The following is a 25,792-nucleotide window of genomic DNA, read 5'->3' as shown; positions in this document are numbered from 1 at the left end:
TGTATCTTTTACCAATACTGGTTGATCGCTATGGCTTTTCCTTTGATGATCCACTTTCCCCTCCTCACTGCGTGTTGCATATACTTTCTTTTTCTATTATTATAATGTGTTAAAGGTTACCAAAGCTGCAGTATTCAAGCACTTATGTCACATTCTTTGTATTCTACAACTAATGTTGTGGAAATAGTAAGTTTGCTAGCGTGCTTCTCAGATTCAATAATAAAACCTTTTGCTATTGCATCTTCACTTATTGCTGCAATATTCTTTAGGTTTTCCCATTTGGTTCAGTACCATTGAAAACTTATCTTCCTGATGGCGATATTGATCTGAGCGCCTTTAGCACTTTTCAAAATGTTGAGGATGCTTTCGCCAATGATGTTCGTATTGTCCTTCAAGGAGAAGAACAAAGTAAAGCCTCAGAGTTTGAAGTGAGGGATGTACAGTACATTCATGCAGAGGTTCGTCTTCTTGTTTCTCTATCATCTACTTTGCGTGTAACTCATAGTCTTCTTAAGATGCTATGTAGCCTTTTTCTTGTGTATCATGTTTCTATGATTTTTTTTTCTTATAAATTAAAATGATGCAAGCATTTTCATGGTTGTGGGTGCATCAGTTATACCTATTAACAAAGTGGCATGAATGCTATGGAAGCAGCTTGGCATTTACTTCCAAATGAATATTTTAGCAAGTTCTATTGGTTTTACTCTCTCTCATGCTTTCTTACACATACACACGTGCACAAGGTGGGTACTTAGTACTTACACATGCGAGTCCCTACAAGCTACCAGCAGCAGCTGCAGTTCATTTAGTCTACACAACCCCCGTAAGAACTATGTTTTCTAGTTGCTAACATCTGCCTATCTTCCATCAGAACATGTTCTGTTTATCTAGGCTTCCAACCATTTATGAAGTTACTCTTTTTCTACTAGTTGCTAAAGTTTCTTTTACACTAGGTGAAAGGAGTAACTGTTGAATACTCCTTCAAAGGTTATTTTTAGAGAGACTCTTGTTAGAACTCAGGACTATCAGATTTAGGTCTCAATAGATTTTAGCATACCCAAGACAAGAAGAAGATCAGATGAGATACACGAGAAGAGGGATTTTCCAAATCACGTTTTCCTCTAATTGGGAATATCGTGAGATCATGTATATATATGTGCTTCAGTTACACAATACATTCAGTTACAGTAATACCCAGGTCAGTTACATACAAACATTATACAGGAAGGGGTAAAACAAGAACAAAACAAAAATATAAAATAACAAGTCTACCCAAATCTGGATCCAATTGGATTATCCCGGATCTGGAACCAAGGTCACTGTGAGGAAATACAAACCTCCAATTACGAACCAAAATGTCCACCAATAAATCAAATGGACAAGCACAAAAATGTCACTAAGGACACTCACAAAACCCACAATGGGGTTCTCCATAATAAAGAATATAAAAAATATATTTTATTAATCACCAAAATGTAAAGAAATGCATTGCAAATAATGAGGGGGTTCAACCCTATTTATACACATGAGGTAGTCTAACATAGAGTTGTTGGAACATTCCAACAGCTACAAATAGAGTTGTTGGGACTGTTCCAAGAGCTCTATTTGACTGTTCAATTCTATGTTGACTAGTCCAAAAAGAACCTAACTAAAAAAGAAAAAGAAAAAAGAAAAAAGAAAAAAGAAAAAATAGTTACAAATAATTATAATATTTACATATATAATATATATGTATACACTGTAATGAAGTAAGCAGAAATACAAATATCAAGTGTAGAACCCTTGCGAGTCCAATAATGGACAATAAACAAAGAGAGAATACAAGCACTTTAAGTGCACACACATAAATCCACAAAGGGTGTTAAATTATATGTAATATCCTAAGCTAACTAGGAATTGTTTAAGTCTAGTTCGAATAGGATTAGTCTAGTTAGAATAGGATTTTTATTTTTCATTTTTGTACTGATTTAGGCTTTTTGACTAGTCAATGTTTGACTTAGTCAAAAAGCAAGAGTCGTTTGACTCCCAATGGCTCTATTTAGAGCTGTTGGGAGCCCAACGACTCTCTCTCTTACTTCCCTCCAATGTATTATAAATGTGGGGCAAAGCCTCCTCACTATGTAATGTTTTTCCAAGGGTGTTTACCCATTCAATAAATATATTTTTTCTCTTTATTGTATACCCTTTTTCCGGTATTTTTGTATGAACCCTTGTGGTTCTTGTGAGTGATCGTTTTCGGTATTTTGGTTGAAGCTATTTGAAGCTTCGTTTGGTGATGATCCAATAACTCATCTTCTTTCATGGTATCAGAGCTTGATGATCAAGCTAAGTTTATTTTCGGTGCATTGGGAAACATGTCATTCAAAGTTTTGAAAATAAGTGAAGTTCTTTTCAAAATTGTGATAGTGTAAAGTGCTTGGAGGAGCACTTGTACTCATTATCGGTGGTGGAGTAATTATTCTCTCTTTCATCTCTTCTCCTTTTCTATCTCTCTTTTCTCTTTATTTATTTATTTTTTCTCAAAACCTTGTAAAATAGATGACAATAATAATGTCACCATTAAACCCATCATGTTTAACGACTCTAACTGTTACATGAGTTTCAATAATGAAACACCTCGTATGGGGAAAGGGGTTGTGAGGATTGGTTGATGAAACCGATTTGAAACTTAAGCTAATGCTTACAAAGGTAGAAGGAGAGAAAAATATACTTCTTACGGAGGTTCAAAAAAACAAAACCATTACCACTTACGAACAAAGTGGAAAGAAAGGAGAATGAGACATGCCAAGTTTATGTCTTGGCTCATAAGTAGTGTCGACATCGAAAAATGTTCAAGTCTAACAAAATTTGAACATGCTAACGATGCTTGAGACTATCTTAAGAGAATGTATTCTTTTAAAGACATTGCACATGTACAACTTACAAGACAAAGTTCGAAATATGGTTCAAGGGGACAAGAGTATTAGAGAATACTATAATAGTTTATCCGAATTATGAGAATAATTAACTCTCCTTGAACCAAAGTAACATTGTCCATAAGACAATTCGTTCTTCTTTATCGAGGAAAGGTTCCTTCCATAGAAGACAAAATAGAAGAGTTAAGCATGGAAGATAATAGGCTTAAGAAAAGAATCTCTAAGAGTGATGATGACTCGGTTCTAGCTATATCTAGACTGGGAAATCATGTTCGTACATATAAACCTCCACACTATGGGAGGACAAATGATGAGAAGCAAGAGAATGAATTTGAAAAAAGAAAAGTCATTTGTTACTATTGCCGAGAATCGAGACATGTAAAGACTTATTGTCCAAAATTGAAGAAACCCTATGAAAAGGTCGCTTTGGTCAAATCTTTACAAGATTCAAGTGATCCATTCATTGGAAGCATGTCCTTAACACAATTAGTGGAGACACTTCAACCACTACTCAAAGGAGTATCTTCATCCACTGGAGCCGCTGTTTCTTTCGTCGGCATTTTCGATCTCGGTAAATCTCTTTGACTTTTTGACTTGTGTGCTTCTTTTCATATGACACCAAATATAGATATGTTTTCCGAATGTCATAACTTAAATGGGTCAAATGTTTTTACCGCTGATAGAACATCTTTTGAAATCAAAGGAATAAAAAATTTTGATTTTTTTTTTCAAAATTCAAAAAGATTTTGTATTCCCCAAATTAGATATATTCCTAAACTTAACCTAAATCTTTTATCTGTCTCTCAATTATCTGACCATGGGTGTAATGTTTCCTTCTCTCGTGGTTGTCGAGTGCAAGATCACCAATCAGGAAAGCTGATTGGGGAAAGCCAAAGAGGCTTGTACTACATGATTTTTTTGGAAATACCCAAGAGTACATTATGTTGTAATATTCAGAAAATGGATTTGGATCTATGGCACAAGAGACTTGGCCATCCTAGTATATCCAAGATCCAATTTTTTTCAAAGATGATTTTTTTTTGTAATTTTGAAACCTTTACATATAAAAAATGTATTATTGAAAAAAATAAAAAGATTACTTTTTCAAGAACAAACCTGTCTCTTCTCGACCACTTGAGTTAGTACATTTGGATGTATGGGGACCCACACCTGTTATATCAAAATGTGGTTTCATGTATTATGTAATTTTTGTAGATGACTTTACAACACATAAAACATAAATCATAAATATGAAGTTTTTTTATATTTTCAAATATTTCATAATCTAGTCCAAAATCAATTTAATAATGATATTTCAATTTTTTGCACTCATTCAGGAAGTGAGTTTTTATCAAAAGAATTTAAAGATTATTTGAACCTATACGGTATTACACATCAAAGATCATGTCCTTGAATTCCTCAACAAAATGGTTTAGCAAAAAGAAAACATAGGTATATTATAAAAACAACAAGAACTTTACTCATTACACATCAAGTACAAAAAACTTTTTGGGCCGAAGCCACTCTAACTGCAGTTTATCTTATTAACACGATGCCCTCTTCTTCACTAAACAATATCTCTCCCGTTGAAAAACTTTTCAAGCAAATTTCAGATTATTCTAGGTTGATGGTTTTTGGGTGCAAATATTTTATTTTCACGGATAAAAATGATAAACGCTCTTCTCGTGCTATTCCTTGTGCGTTCTTAGGATATGCGAGTTACCAAAAAGGCTATAGATGTTTTGACCTTAAAACTAAACAATTATATCTATCAAGGAATGCATCCTTCTTAGAAAAGAAAAGTGTTTTTGAAAGTGAGAATCCTACGAAAATAGATGAGTATTCCTTTTTGTTGGACTTAGCTCCAAAGATTGATGAAGGTGACATTGATGAAAGTTAAGATGATCAAAATGATATGATAAGTACAAAATCATTTAGTGATAATCAAGATTGTATTCGATATTCTAGGCGAGGAAATTTAGAAAAATCATATGCTCTTGAAAAATATTCTAAAGAACATGACCAAATATCAGCTAGAAAGTCATTTAGAGTGTCAAAAGTTCCCAAAAAAATTGTCCTATGAGTCTTTTTGTAACACCCCAAAATCCTGGACTTGAACCCTTTTATGAAAAATGTTGAAAGCTTTGAAATCGATTATTTATCAGAGTTTGAAACAGGAGTTTAGCGAAAAATCATATTTAAAATAGCAAGTTTCTAGACTTTGGGCGCATTACAACGCAAACTTCCCTTTACAAACTGATTTGCAACTCAAATATATATTTTATTGAAATGAAAAGAAGAACGAAGTTTTGGTAACACAGTTTTAATAATTCAGAGTTTTAATCAAAAGAGATGCTTTCAAAGAAACTCTATACCATATTTACCAAAATATCCTCAGGAGCGTAACGTCAGGGAAAGGGTCTCGCCTTGAACTCATCACGTCATCGTGCCATCGCAAGCTGTATCAACCTGTTCACCACCTGCCCATGAAATGGGTCAGTTTCGCGAGAAACTAGTAGGGGTGCAAAGACAAGGAGGAACAAGACTGCAATAAGCAAGATAATTGTTAAACTAAACAAGATAAGCAAAACTAACAGAGCTAACCAAACGTGTTGTGGAGTAAGCAAAACTCTAGTAAAACAAACAGCTAAATACAAGAGCAGTAATGATCATAGTGCTAAACAAACAACTATAACAATCCAACAACCAAACAAAGAAATTGAATAAGACAAGCATTCATAACAATGCTCGCAATACATACAATTATCATTAAATGGTTTAGTCTATCGGCAAGTAATTACATTAATCGTAAGGCACAAACTATTGCGTCACAAGCAATTCATAAGCTACACATGATAAGCAATCATACAGTAGCAGTTATATCACAATATGTAAGCAACTTATAAGACAAATGCTACAGTAGTAATTATATCACAATATGTAAGCAGCTTATAAGACAAGCGGCTACATCTGTCCTAGTTGCCACCAGTTTGTAGATTACGAGCTGTATGCAATCACATCAATCATAAGAGATGCAAGTCAAAGTGCTACATTACAATAAGCACCAAGCAATTCGACCAAGGGGTAAAGTCACATGCTAATATGTAGCAACTAGCATAATGCTAGTATTATAAGCAATTGACTAGTATCAGAAGCTAATTATTACTTAGCAAAGAACTGCGTAAGCAGTTTAACTAACTAGAGTAACGTCTCGATAGACATGCATAGCTCAATGAGTAGTATACTGAACTACCGAGCAAACAAGCAATCAATTCTCACCACAACACGCATATCTCATAATCATATGCGTAGGTTATACTTTGTTCTCATTATTAGCTGACCATTGTGGGTACGCACAAGACACGAAACATAGAAGCAACCGATATCAATTCGGGGGTCTATTATGCTATGTATTTTATGCTACTCCGAATGACTGACTGAGTCCGTTCCTAAAGGGACGGCCAGTGACCAAGAGAGTAAGTCTCCAAAGGCATACAAAGGCTTATGGATGCATCCGAACTTCTGCAGAACTTGCTATCTTTGTAGCATTTTTCCTAACTTTCGATGACTAGGAAAGTCGGGTCTTTTGCCCGTGACTGCCATTAATGGCCTGTCCATCGGAGTTTTATACCATCCATCCTCTCTCTTGATGAACCATGTCGAACGGGCACGACAGAGGTTTCTTAACCGTCGTCCCATTCTACATGCTCTGGTCTTTCGACCCACTTGAGCATCTTGCCTGTAAAGGCACATAATTATCATTATGTGAATTATACCTATTCAAAAGTACCCATTGGGCGTTCGAGGCAACCACACAGCTCTCATCCTACTCACCGCAGTACGTAACGTACCTATTCAAAAGTACAACCACGATGAAAGAGGGTAAGAATCTCTCGCAGGAAATCCCCCAACACATCTGCTTTACAGGCAAAATCAACATTACATGATTTCCTTAAAGTGTCAATACACGTTTCGAGGTTACTATAGACCTCTCATCCTGCTCTTCGTAGTCCAAACATATCGTACATGACTAAGAGTACGATTACAAGGGGATGAGTATGGATTTCTCGAAAGAAATCCATCAACAATAATCTCGCGAAGGAAGAAAGTGCGCCAACTATCTTAGTTTGACCAAAAAGCCTAGAAACTAGGTCTCACATCAGAGGTGATGTAGCGCCGATCTGGCGATGGCGCCAATTCCTCAATAGAACTCTCGCCCAACTCATGCACATGCTCCTAAACAGGGTTATCCGAGTCGTATCGGATATGCGAACTGAAGTTATAACACACTTTTCCCAAATACATCGATTTGGGAGATCCAGCTGCTATTGCACAACGGCTTTCAAAATCTGCTTTACAAAACTATATGTTTCGAAATTAGGTTAGTGCTTAAAAGTCATACTTTTTGAAGAACCAAGTATATAAGTGTGCGTCGTGACTTTTAAAACAGATAAGTGAAACGCTCTACACTATACACTCGAAGCTGCACTCAGGGAGTGCAAGCTGACAAGAGGCAAACCCGTGCACATTATAGTGTAATGGCAAATCGATGAGCAAGACTCGATGTGCGAAGCTGCACATCAAGCGTAAGACGCGCAAGCCACACACGAGGTGAACTCATACCTCGACCACCCGAATCCATAGGCAAACAAATAGGTAAGCAACCCACGAGGTACGGAATCGTACCCTAACTAAGCAAATACAAAAAGTGGCTCGTGAGGCATGAAGTCATACCTCGATTGAACGATAAGCGTAAGTAAGTAAATAAGCATACGACAGAGATAAGATCGCAAGCAAAGAATAGAGCATATGTGCAAAGTGCGGCAACAACGTAAGGCCGAACAACACATATAAAAAGTAAGTGCAAAAGCAAGCACGATAACAACAGGAAAGTAAGGTACAAAGAGCAAAAGCAAGAAGTAAAGCCATGACGCATAAAGTGCGGGGCAACAGAAAAGAAAGTGCATATAAGGAAATGCGAAACAAAAGCCTGGGCACATAAAGTGCGACGACAAAGTAAAGACAAGTAAAAAGCCATGGCGCATAAAGCGCGTGGCAACAGAAAAGACAAGACAGAAAGTAAAGGCCAAGACGCATAAAGCGCGGGGCAACAGAAAAGTAAAGTACGGAAAAGATAAAAAGGACAAGGATTGCGGAACCGCGTCCTTGAATTAAAAGACATAAAATGTAAAGACATGAATTAAAAGCCTAGGCACATATAGCGCGGTAACAATAGAAAAGGAAAGTGCAAGGAAAGTAAAGAGGACAAGGATCACAAAACCGCGTCCTTGAATTAAAAGACATACGTATAAATTTTATACGTATACATGTATCATTGTCCTCTTGCATTTTTAGTTATCTTTCCTTATTTTAGCATTTATTTGTTCATTATCTTTTTACGCAAAAATCCCCTACCGTGAGGGGTTGCGGGTCCTCGTACGCTTGCGACGTAGGTAAGCACGAGCTCGAGCCACGGAGGGCGAGCATGATCCACCGTTCAACCTGAGATGCTTAGAACGTTAGTATGCAAACCGAAAGCCAAAAACGGGTCCGGTAACACCTGCAGTAGTACCGGGTCACATGGGTAGGCAGGGAGCTCAGCTCCCTGCAGAAAGGCAACAGAGGCAGCAAGGCCTCCAGGCTGCAGAGGCAGGAACTCTGCATCCAGCCGACAAGGGTGCCAGAGGCAGGGGCCTCACCCCTGCTTGGCAAAAGGCAGCAGAGGCTCCCTGCCTACCAGGACAAAGAAGGTAGGGGAGGTGGAGTCTCCTGCAAGCAAAACAAGAGGAACAGGGCGACAAGACAAACGACAGGGGCAGCGGAGCCCCCTGCCGGCAGAACAAGAGGGACAGGGGGAGCGGAGCCCCCTGTCGACAAGGCAAACGACAAGGGGAGGGAGCGGAGCCCCCTGTCGACAAGACAAACGGCAAGGGGAGTGGAGCCCCCTGCAGGCAAAACAAGAGGGACAGGGGGAGTGGAGCCCCCTGTCGACAAGGCAAACGACAGTGGGAGCGAAGCCCCCTATCGATAAGATAAACGGCAGGGGGAACGGAGCCCCCTGCCGGCAAAACAAGAGGGACAAGGGGAGCGGCGCCCCCTATCAGCAAAACAAGAGGGATAGGGGGAGCAAAGCCCCCTGTCGACAAGGCAAACGACAGGGGCCTCCTGTCGACAAGACAAGAAAGGTAGGGGTAACAGAGCCCCCCATCGACAAAGCAAACAACAAGGGGGGTTGAGCACCCCTCCCCCCCCCCTTGTCGGCAAGACAAGAGGGACAGGGGAGCGGAGCTCCCTGTCGACACCATGAACGGCAGGGGGCTCCGCCTCCCTTGCCGACAAGAAAAGAGGGACAGGAACGGTAGGGGGCTTCGTCCCCCTGCCGACAAGCAAAGAGGGACAGGGGGAGCGAAGCCCCCTGTCGACACCACAAACGGCAGGGGGCTCCGCGCCCCTGCCGACAAGAAAAGAGGGACAGGGGGTGTGGAGCCCCTTGTCGACACAACGAACGACAGGGGCTCCACCCCCCTGCCGACAAGGAAAGAAGGACAAGGGGAGCGGAGCCCCCTGTTAACACAACAAGCAATAGTGTGGGGGGTGGGTTTACCTGAGGAGAAGAAAGGCGGCGAAGGAAGGAGAGGAGGCTCTAGGGGTCACCGGCGTGCGGCCTTTGACAAGCAGAGGGAGCTCCGACGTCGGGGGCTCCTCTATCGAACCGAAGAGGCAAGAGGATGAGGCTAACAGAGCCGTCGGAGTGTCTGCCAGACACAGGGAGGGGGCCGAACGGTGTTGGTTGTCGACAACTCCGATCGTCGGCAGTAGCACGGGAGAGACGAAAGGGGGAAGAGAGACGGTGTCAGGCGAGGGTTATCGCGGGTGAAGGTCGCCAACACGATCTTCGATGGCTGCAGAGGAAGCGGTGGGTTGCCGGAGCTCGGAGGCCACCGACAACTCCGATCGCTAGCGTCCGCAAGGAAGGAGCCGGAGATGAGAGGCAGAGCAGAGGAGAGGGAAGGGGCGAGGGCTTTTGCCCCTCACCCGAGGCGCTTGTGTCTTTTTAAAGACACAGACTTCTCGATCGTTCGAGAAGCCAGGTCCGGGCTGGGCTCGGATTCGGGTCTAGCTCGGATTCGACGCGACGGGCAGACCGTGACACGTGCCCGATAGTTTTTTTTTTAAGTGGACTTTACACTTTTTCACCAAAGTATCAAGCCTATATTGCCTTAATACACTCCTACGAAGAGCCTTCCTACTATGCTGCAGGAAAAGAACAGCCCGAATGGGTCAAAGCTATGACAACAAAATTAAAAGCCTTAGAAAAGGCAAATACCTGTTCTATTCAAGATATTCTACCAGGCAGAAAGCCTATAGGCTGTCAATCAGTGTATAAAGTTAAAACCAAGAGTGATGGCACTCTTGAGAGGTTTAAAGCCCGTTTAGTTGCCAAAAGCTATTCCTAAGAATATGAAATAGACTATGAAGAGACTTTTGCCCCAATCGCTAGAATGACCACTGTTAGGATTCTAATAGCTCTTGCCTCTGTAAAGAAATGCCATATATATCAAATGGATGTCAAGAATGCATTTCTCAATGGAAGCCTAACTGAAGAAGTGTACATAGACTCACCACTTGGCATCAATATTCCTAAAGGAAAAACTCTTCGTTTAAATAGAGTTTTGTATAGACTTAAACAAGCCCCAAAAGCTTGGTATGATAAGTTTAGTCAGGTTATGCTTGATTTTGGTTTCAATCTTGTCTTACTGACACAACTTTGTTTGTTAAGAATTCAGATGCATGTATTATTATTCTTCTCCTCTATGTAGATGACATGATCATCATTGAGAGTGATAAACAAGGAGTTAACAATATTAAAATGTTTCTCAAAACACACTTTGAAATGAGTGACTTGGGTTTTTTAAAATTCTTTCTTGACATAGAAGTTGCTTATTCCTCTAGAGTCTATTTGCTACTCAATCTAAATTTGCTCTAGATATTGTTGACAGGTCTGGTATCTCAGATGAAAGACAGGTTGACACTCCCGAAGTTGTAAATATTAAAATGAAGATTGATGATGGATAACCGCTTGAAAATCCAACACCTTACATACAACTTGTCGGGGCCCTGTCTTATCTCTCAATTACATAACCTGACATTGCGCATACCATTCACACAAGTCAATTTCAGCATGCTCCTACCACTGTCCATATGGAAGCTATTTTGCGCATTATTAGATATATTAAAACTTTCATTTTTTGAGAACTTTTTATGTCTGCTTCTTCCTCCTTAGATTTAACTGCTTATACTGATGCAGATTTGGGAGGTGATCTCAATGATCAACAGTCAACTACTGGTTTATGTGTATTTTTAGGTGAATCATTGATTTCTTGGAGGTGCAAGAAGCAATAAAAGGTCTCTCTTTCGTCAATTGAAATCGAATATGAAGCCATGGCTACAACCACTATGGAAGTAGTCTTGCTAAGGCGATTGCTTCATGACATTGGTGTTGAGAGTGCAGGAGCATGAAGACTATGCTTCAACAACAAAAGTTCTATTTACATTGCCAACAACCGGACATTCCACGAACGAACCATGCATATCGAGATGGATTGTCACTATATATGAGAGGAATTTCTACACGACACCATTGATCTTCCCTATGTTTCTTAAGAATATTACCAAACCTCTCACTGCTCCTCGATTTTATTATCTTGGACAAACTTTCGGTCATCCAACCGTACGTTTGAGGGGGAGTGTTAAATTATATGTAATATCCTAGGCTAACTAGGAATTGTTTAAGTCTAGTTAGAATAGGATTTTTATTTTTGTACTGATTTAGGCTTTTTGACTAGTCAATGTTTGACTTAGTCAAAAAGCAAGAGTAGAGCCGTTGGGAGTCCAACGACTCCCTCTCCTACTTCCCTCCAATGTATTATAAATATGGGGCAAAGCCCCCTCACTATGCAATGTTTTTTCAAGGGTGTTTACCCATTCAATAAATATATTTTTTCTCTCTTTATTGAGTACCCTTTTTCGGGTATTTTTATATGAATTTTTGTGGTTCCTGTGAGTGATCTTTTTCAGTATTTTGGTTGGAGCTATTTGAAACTTCATTTGGTGATGATCCAAGAACTCATCTTCTTTCAAAGGGATAATGCCAAAAGGCGAAAAAAACAAATATTATTGAGAATATGGGTGTAAGAACACCTTCCAAATGAAGGGGGAACACCCTTTTATATATATATATATATATATATATATACAATAAAGTGAAGGAGCCATTGGGAGCTCCCCACTCTTGGAGTCGTTGGGGAGCTCCCAACGACTCCAAATGTGGGGCCTCAATGCTCAAAAGAAAACAAACAAAAAAAAAGAAAAAAGAAAAAAAAGAAAAAACAGGAAAAAGTTGTTTTTAATAAACAACTTATTATAAAAGTAAAAAGACCAAAATGCCCTTATCAAGCAATACAAAAGAATTACAGATTTAATATATATAAATATGTGTATATATATATATATTTAACATTCTCCCTTAAACTTGAAGGGAAAAGTTATACCAAAAGCTTGGAAATACAAAAAAAAAATCAAAGGAAGGATTCCAAGTCTTGAAGGAAAATCTCTATCTTTATGGTATATCAGAGAATTTTGCAAATACAACTCTTCAAATATCTTTATTGGTGATCATCCTCAAGCACCTTCATTGGCTATCTTCATGATGCATCAAAGGTATTCCTTTCTCAATCCATCACATCCTTAAGAACCTGTAAAGAAAGAACAAACCAAAAGTTTCCAACTGCACAAGAAAAATATCCTAGCCCAAAATTTATAAAGATTTAAAACCAATATATTTGAAAATAAGAATAGAATTTTTCAAACAAAATAGTAATAATTTTAGAAACATTAGATAATCATTAAGAAAGGCAAGAAGAATATTCCCCAAAGATGATTTTTTGTGAAATCGAATCATAATCATAAAATCAACTTATTTTTCAAGAAAACCTAACATTGATCATAAGAAAATTTGATTATTAAAGGACATATGATTCATCAAAAAGAGATAAACAATTATGAATAAATAATACCATAAGCATTTCAATCATATATATAATAAAAAAGAGCTAATTAAATTTATGCATATAATTATGTGAACCAAGCTAATACACACATATATGCATCATGCAATTAAAGCATATTTAATGCACATGAAACAACAATAAAAAGATAGCTATTTTTATCAATAAAATGCACATAACATGCATGAATTTAATCTAAAGAACCAAGTACCTTCAATTATGAACCAATTTCCCCATCATAGCAATATACAAGTGGTTATTTAAGTGACATACTCACTGTTGAAGGATGGATGAGAGCATCGAACCCTAGGTGCAGAGAGAGAGAGAGAGAGAGAGAGAGCTGCACAATAAGAGAACTTCTTAATTATGATTAGGGCTAATCTCTATATTAAATAAAGAGAGGCCAAAAAGAGAAATTACACATAAGTCCCTCATTAAAATAAAAATTCAAATAACCTCTAGTTTAGGAAAACTTAACCATAAAACCTCTTAATCTCAACACTCCCCCCTCAAGCTGGAGCATAGATATCAATCATGCTCAACTTGTCACAACAATGGGAGAAACTAGGCCTCGCAAGGGCCTTGGTAAATACATCAGCAACTTGATCTTCGGAAGATACATGATTTGTGCAAATATAACCAGCCTGAATCAAGTCACGTACATAGTGACAGTCAACTTCAATATGTTTAGTCCTTTCATGAAAAACTGGGTTGTTGGCAATATATGTAGCAGCCCTATTGTCACACACCATCACCATAGGTAGGGATACTTTCACCTGAAGTTCGGTCAAAACTGATTTTACCCACATGATCTCAGCTGTGGTCTGAGCCATAGCTCGGTATTCTGATTCAGCACTCGACCTGGCTACAACAGTTTGTTTCTTACTCCTCCAGGTAACAAGATTTCCTCCCACAAAAACACAGAATCCAGTTGTTGACTTTCTATCTTCGATAGACCCCGCATAATCTGCGTCAGTGTAAGCAACAACATCCAAGGAAGGATTTTGTTTAAACAACAGTCATTTACCAGGATATGACTTTAAGTACCTGAGAACCATCATAGCTGCATCCCAGTGAGCTTTGGTAGGTTTATCCATGAATTGACTAATTTTACTCACGGCTAATGAAATGTCAGGTCTGGTAACGGTCACATATAACAACTTACCCACCAAGGATCTAAAACTGGTACTATCCACATATTCAGATTTCTCATCGAACATATGAGTTTTGGGATCCATAGGAATGTTAGTTGGCTTCACTCATAGCATTCCAGTCTCTTTTAATAAGTCCATCACATACTTTCTTTGTGACAAAACTAAGCCCTCTTTGTTTCTTGCAGCCTCAATACCCAAAAAATATCGAAGGGAACCAAGATCTTTAGTAACAAAATGTTTCTGAAGATGATCCTTTGTTGCGAAAATATCTTGGGCACTGCTTCCTGTTAATATGATGTCATCGACATGTACCACCATAACCACAATTCCAGAACTAGTTTTCTTGATAAACAAGGAGTGGTCTGAGGCTGACCTGACAAATCCAAAATCCAACATTACCTCAAATAATTTTTGAAACCATGCCCGAGGACTCTGCTTCAGGCCATAAATAGCCTTCTTAACTTGCACACTTTCTGACACTCCCCCTGAACCTCAAAGCCTGGGGGTTGTTGCATATAGACTGTTTCATGTAAATCTCCATACAAAAAGGCATTCTTGACATCCAACTGAGACAAGGGCTATCCATAGTGCACTGCAACAGAGAGAACGAGATGAATAGTGCCAAGACGAGCGACTGTGATGAAGCAGAACAGAGGAGGCAGACAAAGCCGAGATAAAATTCTTCATAGATGCCCCAAGATTAACTTCAGAAACAAACTGAGAAATGGGATGAAGGGTGCACTGTCTTTTCCCTTTTCGCAGAGCAATAGGAAGATCCTCATCAAGAGCAGAAACTTCAGTATGCTCAGAGATACTTACCTCAGTAGAAGGAGATAATGGGGGCATGGAGGTATGTGGTAACCTGTGAGTATACACTGTAGGAGGGTTTTCGTATCGAGACTCCCCAGAGGATGGAGCCACAGGCTGTGGAGTGAACGACTCTAAAGGAAAAGGAGGAATTGGCAGAGGAAAGACATCACCCTGACTCTCCTGTAACCTTGGAGTAATACTCGTGAAATATGGAGTAGATTCAAAGAAGGTAACATCTGCACTGACATACTCTTTATGGGATATAGGGTCATAGCAACAATATCCTTTTTGATTCTTAGGATACTCAAGGAAAACACATTTAATAGACTGTGAAGCAAGTTTATCTCGTTCAGGACCCAGCTTATGCACAAAGCACACATCCAAAAACTTTAGGAGGGATAGGAAAAAGAGGAACCTCAGGATGGAGAATTTGGATTGGGATATGTTTTTCTACAGAACTTGAAGGCATGCGGTTTATAAGAAAACCAGCAGTCAAAACGTCATCTCCCTAGTATGACGCAGACATATTGGATTGAATCATTAGGCACCAAGCGACATTGAGAATTTGTCTATGTTTCCTCTCAGCCACACTATTTTGTTAGGATGTATGAGGACATGTAAATTGAGGTTGAATCCCTTTATCAGAATAGAATTGAAGCAAGTCTTTGGATTTGAACTCAAGAGCATTATCAGTGCGAACAATTCTAACACACACGTCAAATTGAGTTTTTATTTCAACAATCAAAGATTTAAGAATGACATGGCCTTGAGACCGATCTTTTAACAAGAACATCCACGATAACTTTGAGAAGTCATCAACAATGACCAAATAATAACGACACTGAGACCTACTAGGAATCCTACTCGGACCCCATACATCGACATGAAGAAGGTCAAACAATCTTTGACTCAATGGACTTTGACTAGAGGGAAAAGAGCTTCGACAATGTTTTCCCAATTGACATGTTTCGCATTGAAAAGAAACTGAGGGAGGTATATGAGGAATGACTCGACGAAGTTTTGGCACTGGAAGATGACCCAAACGATGATGCCACAATAAATGACTCGAGGAAGACGTAACAACAGAATAGACAGAACCGACTGGTTGATGTAGATAATACACACCACCTTCCTCATAGCCGCCACCAATCATCTTCTCCGTAAGCAAGTCCTGAAAAGTGCAACCCATAGGATAAAAAATTACCCTACAATTCAGCTCTTTTGTCATTCGACTGACAGATAATAGATTCTGTGGAAAAGAAGGAGCATGAAGAACATTTGACAATTGAAGGGTAGGGGAAATAGACATGTTTCCCTGCCCTACAATTGGGGAAGAACTGCCATTAGCAAGTACTACCCTTTTTTGATCTGAGACATGTTTTAAATTTAAAAAGTTACACGAATTTCCACACAAGTGACTGGATGCTCCTGAATGAATGATCCATCTACCACCTTGGCCGAGAAGGCCATCTCTTGCCGAGCCTACAACCTCTGCACCAGGAGGCTTCAAAGTGGATGAACATAAGGCAAGGAGCTCATCATATTCAGCCCTGCTAAGAGTTACAAAGTCATTGGAATAATTTTCACCTGGTTTAGCCCCTTGAGCCATAAGATAAAATGATGGGCTTGGTTTAAAACTCAGGTACAACCACACGCGCACAGAGTTTGCTGAAAATCCAGATCTGATTCACAACCAGCTAAGAAGCCGGCTATATCGGGTTTTAATTTCACAGATAAACTCTGAGATTCACGACCACCGACTGTAACACAATGACTATTCAGATCCAATCTATCACATCCACCTTAACAAGAAACAGTTAAAGTCTGCATATCACAACTACGACATACAACATATCACAACACCACAATAGACGACACTAAAGATCTGCTTCCTTCCAGACTTGACGACAAACCTTATTCCATATCATCGAGTTTTACAGATACTCCATAGGAGAATGGATTTGCAAAAACCGTAGTAATCAGTGGCTGAGTCATTCTTCAATTCAGTTTTCTGCGTTTCAGCCATGAACAGGGCTGTAGATGTGTCTCACTTCACAAACATTCCCCCACACCGATCGACAACTTCAACAATAATAGGACTGATCAAATTTAAGAGGCGCTGATCATATCTGATTTAGATCACAAAGGAAAAGGCTGCGACACGCAGCATGAAACCCACAACCACGACAGGAAGTTTATAATCACCCAAAACTGAACACAGACTTGAATTAAACAAAACTGTGTCATTCACCCTTAGATCGATACCCAGATCTGAACACACATAATTAAAACTGTATCATACCTCACCAGATCGACTCCAAGCAGCGACTGCAATCTTGGTTTACATACCCGATGACCACGACACAGAGATCACATGCTTGCCTTCATCGACTAGCCTCCACTCCGATGTCGACAATACATCTATCCTCTACGGCACACCAAGAACAAAGATGATGCCCAGATTTGCAATCCCTCTGATGCGTAAACCTAGTTGCTACAGATGAGTTAAGCAACTAGGTAGCTGCTGCCTACTTGAGGAGGTACTTGATCAGATCATACGCCCAGATCTGGAACCTGCTCTGATACCATGTTGAAGGATGGATAAGAGCACCGAACCCTAGGTGGAGAGAGAGAGAGAGAGAGAGAGAGAGAGAGCTCCACAATAAGGGAACTTCTTAATTATGATTAGGGCTAATCTCTATATTAAATAGAGAGAGGCCAAAAAGAGAAATTACACATAAGTCCCTCATTAAAATAAAAATTTAAATAACCTCTAGTTTAGGAAAACTTAACCATAAAACCTCTTAATCTCAACACTCACAAAACCCACAAAGGGGCACACAAAAATGTTCACAATATAATGAATAAGATTATCATGAGTATGCAAAAATGCTTGGAGTTTTTATCTATAAACATATTCCATAAAAACAAGTAGTAAAAGTTTAGAAATTTCAAAGAGAGATTTAAAAAAATCTCATGTAACAAAGAGAATGATATTTGCAAATTCACTCATTTGCGAAAAATATAAAAAATTTAAATTTTCATTAATATCAAGAAGTGATATTTTGCAAACTTCAACAATAGTTTGACCACCACACACAATCACCTCACTAGGCCTCCAAATCTCAAAAATCAAGTGTATCAACGACTAGAACAAGAGCATAGACATAATGCCACTAAATGGCCAAGGACACACACGAAGGTGTGTATAAACATCTCTTATCTACATATAATGACACTTAAACACTAGTGTATCAACGACTAGAACTAGAGCATAATGCCAATAATGAGCTAAAATCACACGCTAAGGTATGAATAAACAACTCTTGTGTATATATAATGACACTAAAAATCAAGTGTATTAGCAACTAGATTAAGAGTATAATACTAACAATGGGCTAAAAACATACAGAAAGGTGTGAATAAACATCTTTTGTCTACATATAATGGCACTCACAAAATTAAGTATTTCAGTTACTAGATCAAGAGTATAATGCCAACAATGGGCTAAAATCACACACGAAGGTGTGAACAAACATCTCTTGTCTACACATAATGACACTTAGATAAGAGGCATAATAGGAGAAGACAAAAGGTAAGAGAACTTGTAATGAAAACAAACTAATGTCATCAATTTGTATAATCTTTCGAAACACCATGATTTAAAAAATAGATAGCCATATAAACATAATTATGCGCATCCAACATAATAATGGCCATACAACAAATGAGTGATACAACACACTCAGATCTAGAGATTAAACCAGAGTTACCGGAAGCGCCTAGGCGTATGGGGAAGCACGCTTCCCCGATACGCGCTTCAGAAGCACGAAACATCGCGCTTCCGAAACGCGTGGGGAAGCGTCCCCCTTTTTTGGGAAGCGCCCTTCCCCCACGCTTCCCCGTTTTTTCCATTTTTTTCGCTTTCCCCTCGCTTTCGGTTCGCTTCCTAGGTCGCTTCCGAGACGGTTCATAATTTTCTTCTAAGTGGTCCCCCGCTTCCCCGCTTCCTAAATTTTTGAAAGTGCCTCGCTTCCCACTCCCGCTTCCCGTATCGCTTCCCGCTCCCGCTTCCTCGACTGGTAACTCTGGATTAAACAATTGTCAGTTAGAGCCAAACCATAAGCTGCCAATCTATACCGACATAAAACACGGTGAATACAACTCACCCCAACATCTCTGAATAAAAAATAACAAGGCTTAGAGAAATGATGCATCATATAAAATTTTGTGATGGACACAACAAATGCATAAGAAGGCAATAAATACTCATGGAAATCATTTTCCAAACAAGTGAGTTCAAATATAAGTACCGATTTGAAAAAAACAAAGTTTCAAATCAAATTCAATAATAGTAGATGAAAAACTTGGACTGAATATAGTGCAATCATAGCACATACAATTATAAACATCGTTAATATAAGCAAGCTATATAGAGAAATAGCTCAATCTAGATTACAAGTCTACTATGAGACAATCAATGTCATTAAAGATGACCAAAACATATATATAGATTCTTAAAGAACCATACAAAAAACCAAGTGCATACATTCTCACAAAGAGATCAAAAGAACTCATGTATATGCAATAATCCAAGTAACTTAAAGCCACATATCTCATACAAAAGACATGCATACGAGAAAATTTAAGCATATATGCAAGTGATAGATTTAAAGTACAAAAGCACAAAAGCTCACAATGGGTGTCTATTGGAGACAGTACAAGCATAACTCACAAAAGGGTATAAAAGGAAGAATACAAAATAAAAATAATAAACTTTTATTTCTAATGAGAAATGCTTAAGAAGCATTAAGGGCACAATATAAAATTTATATTTTATAAATAACAAGTATACAATGAGTCAAGAGTCTTTAATCATGAACACACATGTCCACCAAAGATCTAAGTGAACAAACACATCCATTAATAGTAGACAAGTACTAAAGTGAACCATGAAAAAAACACATATAGCTCCCACAAAAAAGGATTTTCTCATGATTCTTAACTTAGTATTCTATTAAAAACCAAGTATGCAACACAATATTTAAATCATATGCAAAGCATGTAAAATTATGCCATGAGACTAATAACATAATCATAAGTTCACCTTATGCATGAACAAACAATCTTATTCATCATGTAAGACAATTATAAGTGCATAAGGATCAAATATTAAGAAAAATTATTTTGTAAGCTAGATCATAATTTTTAACACTTCATATGTTACTTTTAATATACTAAGAGTAAAGAGAAATATTAAACACAAGTTCAAGCAAAATTTCATAAAATTATACTTGTGAAATACACACAACATCATTATTTTGAAATATCAAATTATTTTGAAAAATGTAACAATTTATCAAAAAGAACAAAACTATGTTCAACAATACGAACATGATTTGACATTTATAATCATGACTTGTTCAAATAAAACATCTAAGTGCCAACAATACATGTTCAAACATACATGATTATATATATATATATATATCAAAGCAAGTTTTGAAAAAATTTAAGATTTAAACATGATTTCAAAACATACATATATCTAATTTGCTAAAAAATAAATAAGTTTTATAAGATATTTAATAAAAAAACAAGTCCAACGATGATTAAAAAACCATTTAAAGAGATTTGTTTTTTTTGTTTTAATAAAAATAATAATAATTATATATATAACGATAAAGAAAATAAGTGTTTTCTCATGCATAATGCATGAAATAAATAACACAAGAAATACTTAAAAATATAAGATACATACCGGGTAAATATTTTCTTTTAGTCCAAGCCACACAACGATCACGAATCCTTCATGAAGCATGAATTCGAACCAAAGAATCCCAAGACCCAAAAAAGGCAAAACGCCAAGAAGAGTTTCTTGGCTCAGATACCATGTAATGAAGTAAGGGATGGACAATAAACAAAGAGAGAATACAAGCACTTTAAGTGCACACACATAAATCCACAAAGGGATAATACCAAAAGGAAAAAAAACAAATATTATTGAGAATATGGGTGTAAGAACACCTTACAAATGAAAGGGGAACACCCCTATGTATACAAGAAAGAGGAGGAGCCATTGGGAGCTCTCCACTCTTGGAGTCGTTGGGGAGCTCCCAACAGTCATATTTATGACCGTTGGGCCCCCAACGACTCCAAATGTGGGGCCCCAATGCTCAAAAGAAAAAGAATAAAAAGGAAAAAAACGAAAAAAAGTTGTTTCTAATAAACAACTTATTATATAAATAAAAAGACCAAAATGCCCCTATCGAGCAATACAAATGAATTATAGATTTAATATATATATATATATATATTTAACATACACATACATATATGCGCATACAAACATGTATACATACTTAAGTATATATATATATATATTGTATATATATATATTATATGCATGTACATTTTAACACCCCCCTCAAACTTACGGTAAAATAATCAAAAGTTTGTTAAGAAGGAAGTAAAATCTAGGAGCAACGATTGGTTTTGTGAAGAAATCTGTCAATTGGTACTTTGATGTGACACATGACTGATCAATGACGCCTTGAAGATACTCTTCTCAAGTTCATTGAATTTAGATTCCCATATCAGCCAATAATCTTCTTATCCATACCACCTCTATTATAGTAGTGGCCGTGACCCGATACTCCGCCTCTGTCGAAGAAAGATAGACCTTCTGTTGTTTTTTGCATTGCCACATGATTAGAGCTTCACCTAGGAAAATACAAAAACCTGTGGTTGAATGCCTATTGTTAGGATCACCTCCCTAATTTGCGTCAGTATAATCAAGTCTAGTGCAGATGAAGAAGACTGAAAACATAAATAAGCCTCTAGAAATAGAGTTTTAAGATATCTAATGATACACAAAACAACTCCCATATGAACAAATGTGGGAGCGTGTTGAATCTGACTAGCTGTGTATGTGTGCTATTAGGTCTAGTAATTGACAAATAAGAAAGGGCTCCAATAAGTTGACGATAAGATGTTAGATCATCAAAAGGCTCTCCATCATCAATTTTTATTTTGACATTTGTCACTTTTGAAGTATCAATCCTCTTGTCATCCGTGATGCCAGACTTTAGAACAATATTAGAAGCAAACTTAGACTGAGATAATAGATACCTTCTAGGAGAATAAGTTGTTAATATATATAACTATATTTTTGGTATATAAATTGTATTGCCTTTCAAGGGCATTTTGTTCTTTTTACTCTTGTAAATAGGTACTGTGTATTATCGACAATTTTATCTTTTGTATTTATTTTCTTCTTGTTTCTTTTTTTATGTCATTTAGGTATTGTGTAAGGGCTCTATGGTCGTTGGAAGCAATTCCAGTGATCATATTTATGACCATTGGGATCTCCCCAAGGTCCTCTACTTGTATTCCATGCTTTTGCTAAGCATGTTGGTGATTAATACAATATTATTGTTTATCGCTTTGTCTTCTTGTTAAGCTCTTTAAAGCTCTTGTATGTACTTTGTGCTTGTGTAGTGCCTTAGTGTCTTTGTAGTGTCCCTTAGTGGATTAGTGTTTGTGCTTGTGCGCATTGTATTTCTTGCTTCCGCTTGTTTCATTACATGATATCAGAGCCATAGTGCTCTTGGACCTTTGAAGTGTGACCATCACATGATTGTGTTCGTGGGAAAGTGCTCGTGAGGTCATGGTGATTGTGGTGCCCAAGAGGATGTGCTTCTCTACATCTTTCTTTCTTTCTCTCTTCTTCCTAATCTTTCTCATAGAGCACATGTTACAGACCCTTTCCTGCTCTAGGTCCAACCAGCAAGAACCAACCCAGCCTTGAGTCCTACTCAAGCTAGGACTCTGGTGGGACACCCCCTAGAGTCTTCTCTAGGGTGGAAACTGTATATTTTTACCTTTTTACCTTATTATAAATCAATAAATAGATATACCCTGATTAGTTTATTTTTAATGAAGTTTATTTTTAATGAAGTTTATTTAAAAATTCCTCTATGCTTCGTTCTTGTTCTCAGGGGAAACATGTTTCTCCCTCTCCTCTTTTCGATGTTCATCATCAACTTAAAGGGAACACCTTTTCTCCCTCCCTTGTTGTCAACCCTCCATCCACCTCACGCTTCCTTGTGTAGCCGACCAGGAGAGAACTCTCTTTCCCCCAATGTTGCACACCCTCCTGCTCGCGGTGCACTCCTCTATCTGGAGTCGTGCCTCACGTCCAGTTTGCTGAAATTCATAGAAGTGTCCTCTGTGGGAGTTCGGGTTCTAACAACACGATTCCAAGATTGATATATCTTTCAAATTAAATGGATCAAACTGCATGATGTGAGCCTCCGCCATAGAGAACAACCTTAAAGAAAGAAGCTTTAGGGATCTGTGATGAGCACTATTCTCGAACCTCAACTTGTGCTCACAAAAGTAGGAGATCGAGAGAAGGCTCTTGAATGAGATGATCATACCAAAACCATTCACGACTATCAAGCAAAAATAGAAGATTGTGAGAGTAGCCATGTCAAGATCCTTGCATGGTTTATGAACAATGTTAACATTAAAATATGTGCCAACATTGCAAAGTTTAGAAAGGCCAATGAAACTTGGTGATTTATGAAAAGAATGCAAAAGGATCTTGCACGATAATTTTTCTTGCAAGAGAAAATAAGAACCATCAAAAAAAGGGAACATGAGTGTTCATGATTATTTTAGCGTACTATCCCCTTTATAGGATGAGTTGATACTTGTTAAACCCAAGTGGGTTACTAGTGAAGACATGAAGCTAAGAAGAGAACAAATGAAAAAAAAAACACTTTTTTTAATTTTTACATGGGCTTCGCCCCAAATTTGAACAAGTGAGGGGTCTTTGCCTTCTTATCATCTAAAATGCTTGATATGACACAAATGTTAACTGCCTGTTTTATTTGTGACAGGATATAACTTCTGGGAGAATAAGCGACCTCAATACCTAGAAAATATCTCAAGAAGCCCAAATAAGACATTAATTTTTTTTAAAAATATTTTTAATTTAACTAACTCCCTTTTTATCACTTCATTTAATTGTCATAACATTTACCTACAGTAGCAATATTATGGTATCTGTATTTGTATTCTTAACAAAGAGAGCAGTGTCAGTATAACAAGACTGAAAACCCAAACTTATCTTATCAATAAATCTATAATACCAAGCCTTTGGGGCTTGTTTAAGACCATATAACGCCTTTCTCAGTTTTAATTTTTTTTTCTTTTCAATATTAAATCTCGGTGGAAGATCTATGTATACTTCTTCACTAAGATCACCATTAAGGAAAGCATTTTTTACATCTAATTGGTAAATAAACTATTTTTTAATGGATGCAATGGATATTCCAGTTCTAACACTAGTCATCCTAGCTAAAAGTGCAAAGGTTTCTTTGTTATCAATTATGTATTCTTGTGAGTAACCTTTGGCTACTAATCTAACCTTGTATCTTTCGAAAATTCCATCATTTGTAGTCTTAACCTTAAACACCCACCTGAAACCTACAGGTTTCTTTTTTAAAGGTAAATTTACTATTTTCCTAGTATGGGCCTTTCGAAGGGCTTCTAATTCTATATTCATAGCTTCAACCCAATGAAGACTATCTTTGGCTTCATTATAATGAGAGGGTCCGTAATAGAAATGAATAGCTGGTAGGCATGCCCTATAGTTTAGTGTGAAAGTTTCATATGATACAAACCGATTTGGTAGATTGGAAGTTCTATGAGATTTCCTAAGTATAGTGCTCTCTAGAAACACATCTTGACTAGGTGTTTCATTTATTGAAAGGTCTTGAGAATATTTTTCAAAAGCACGTCTGGTCTCCATGTATCCGCTGGGTAGAAACTTGAACATTTTGACTTTCAATTCAAGGTTAAGGCTTGAAGATGAGACACTGCTAGAAGATCTCACACCATATCGATAGTTGATTGGATCTCTCACATACTTCTCTATTACCAGACCTGACATAGCCCATGCGGTCCATGCAGTCAGTTCCAACATGCACCAACCATTGTGCACATGTGTGCAATACTAAAGATTATTATATATATTAAAAATTTAATAAGCAAAGGGTTTTTCTTATCCTCATCTTTCTATCTAGATTTACTTTCTTATACTGATGCTGATTGATGAGGAAATCCTATTGATAGGATCTTAGCCACTGATTTCTATCTTTAGGTGAATCTGATCTCGTGGAGGTGCCAGAAACAACATAATGTCTCATTATCTTCTACTGAAGCTGAATATCGGACAATGACTATGACAACAATGAAACTTGTATGGTTAAGGAACCTTCTCAAAGACATGGGCATTGTCATTTCAAAACCATCGAAGATATATTGCGATAATAAAAGTGCAATTTACATTGCGAGCAATCACACTTTCCATGAGTGTACAAAGCACATAGAGATGGACTGCCATTATTTACGAGAAACTATCGAATTTTCGTATGTTACCTCTAAGTACTAGCTTTCAGATTTCTTCACCAAAACTCTTCTTGTATCACAGTTTATTTTTCTTCTCAACAAACTTCCGATGATCCTATCTTAAGTTGGGGGAGGGGGTGTTAAAATATGTATCTATATAGTTATCTATGTATATATAATTATATTTTTGTTATGTAAATTTTATTGCCCCATTAGGGGCATTTTTGTCCTTTTTACTCTTGTAAATAGGTATTGTCCATTAGGGACAGTTTCATCTTTTGTATTTATTTTCTTTTATTTTCTTTTTTTATGTCATTTAGGTATTGTCTAAGGACTGTATGGTTAAAAGACCATAGAGTCGTTGGGATTTTCCTAAGGTCCTCTACTTGTATATAAAGGGTTTTTTTTTTTCCATCTTGTAATCCAT

General features: G+C 37.6%; 1 protein-coding gene across 1 annotated transcript in view; it reads left to right on the top strand.

Annotated features, from left to right (window-relative positions):
* The window catches only part of LOC149839452 (uncharacterized), an 82,568-nt gene that overhangs the window by 16,040 nt on the left and 40,736 nt on the right, over window positions 1–25,792 (top strand). The window contains exon 2 of the mRNA XM_090002557.1: window positions 270–458. Within this exon, the coding sequence (XP_089858683.1) occupies window positions 270–458 (189 nt within the window). The remainder of the gene's footprint in view (window positions 1–269; window positions 459–25,792) is intronic.

This window comes from Nuphar pumila, chromosome 4, assembly GCF_984573655.1.
Source record: "Nuphar pumila chromosome 4, dmNupPumi1.hap1.1, whole genome shotgun sequence".
NCBI classification, from domain to species: Eukaryota; Viridiplantae; Streptophyta; class Magnoliopsida; order Nymphaeales; family Nymphaeaceae; genus Nuphar; species Nuphar pumila.
The sequence above is the reverse complement of the archived record's forward strand: the minus strand, read 5'-3'. Positions and strand labels throughout refer to the sequence as shown.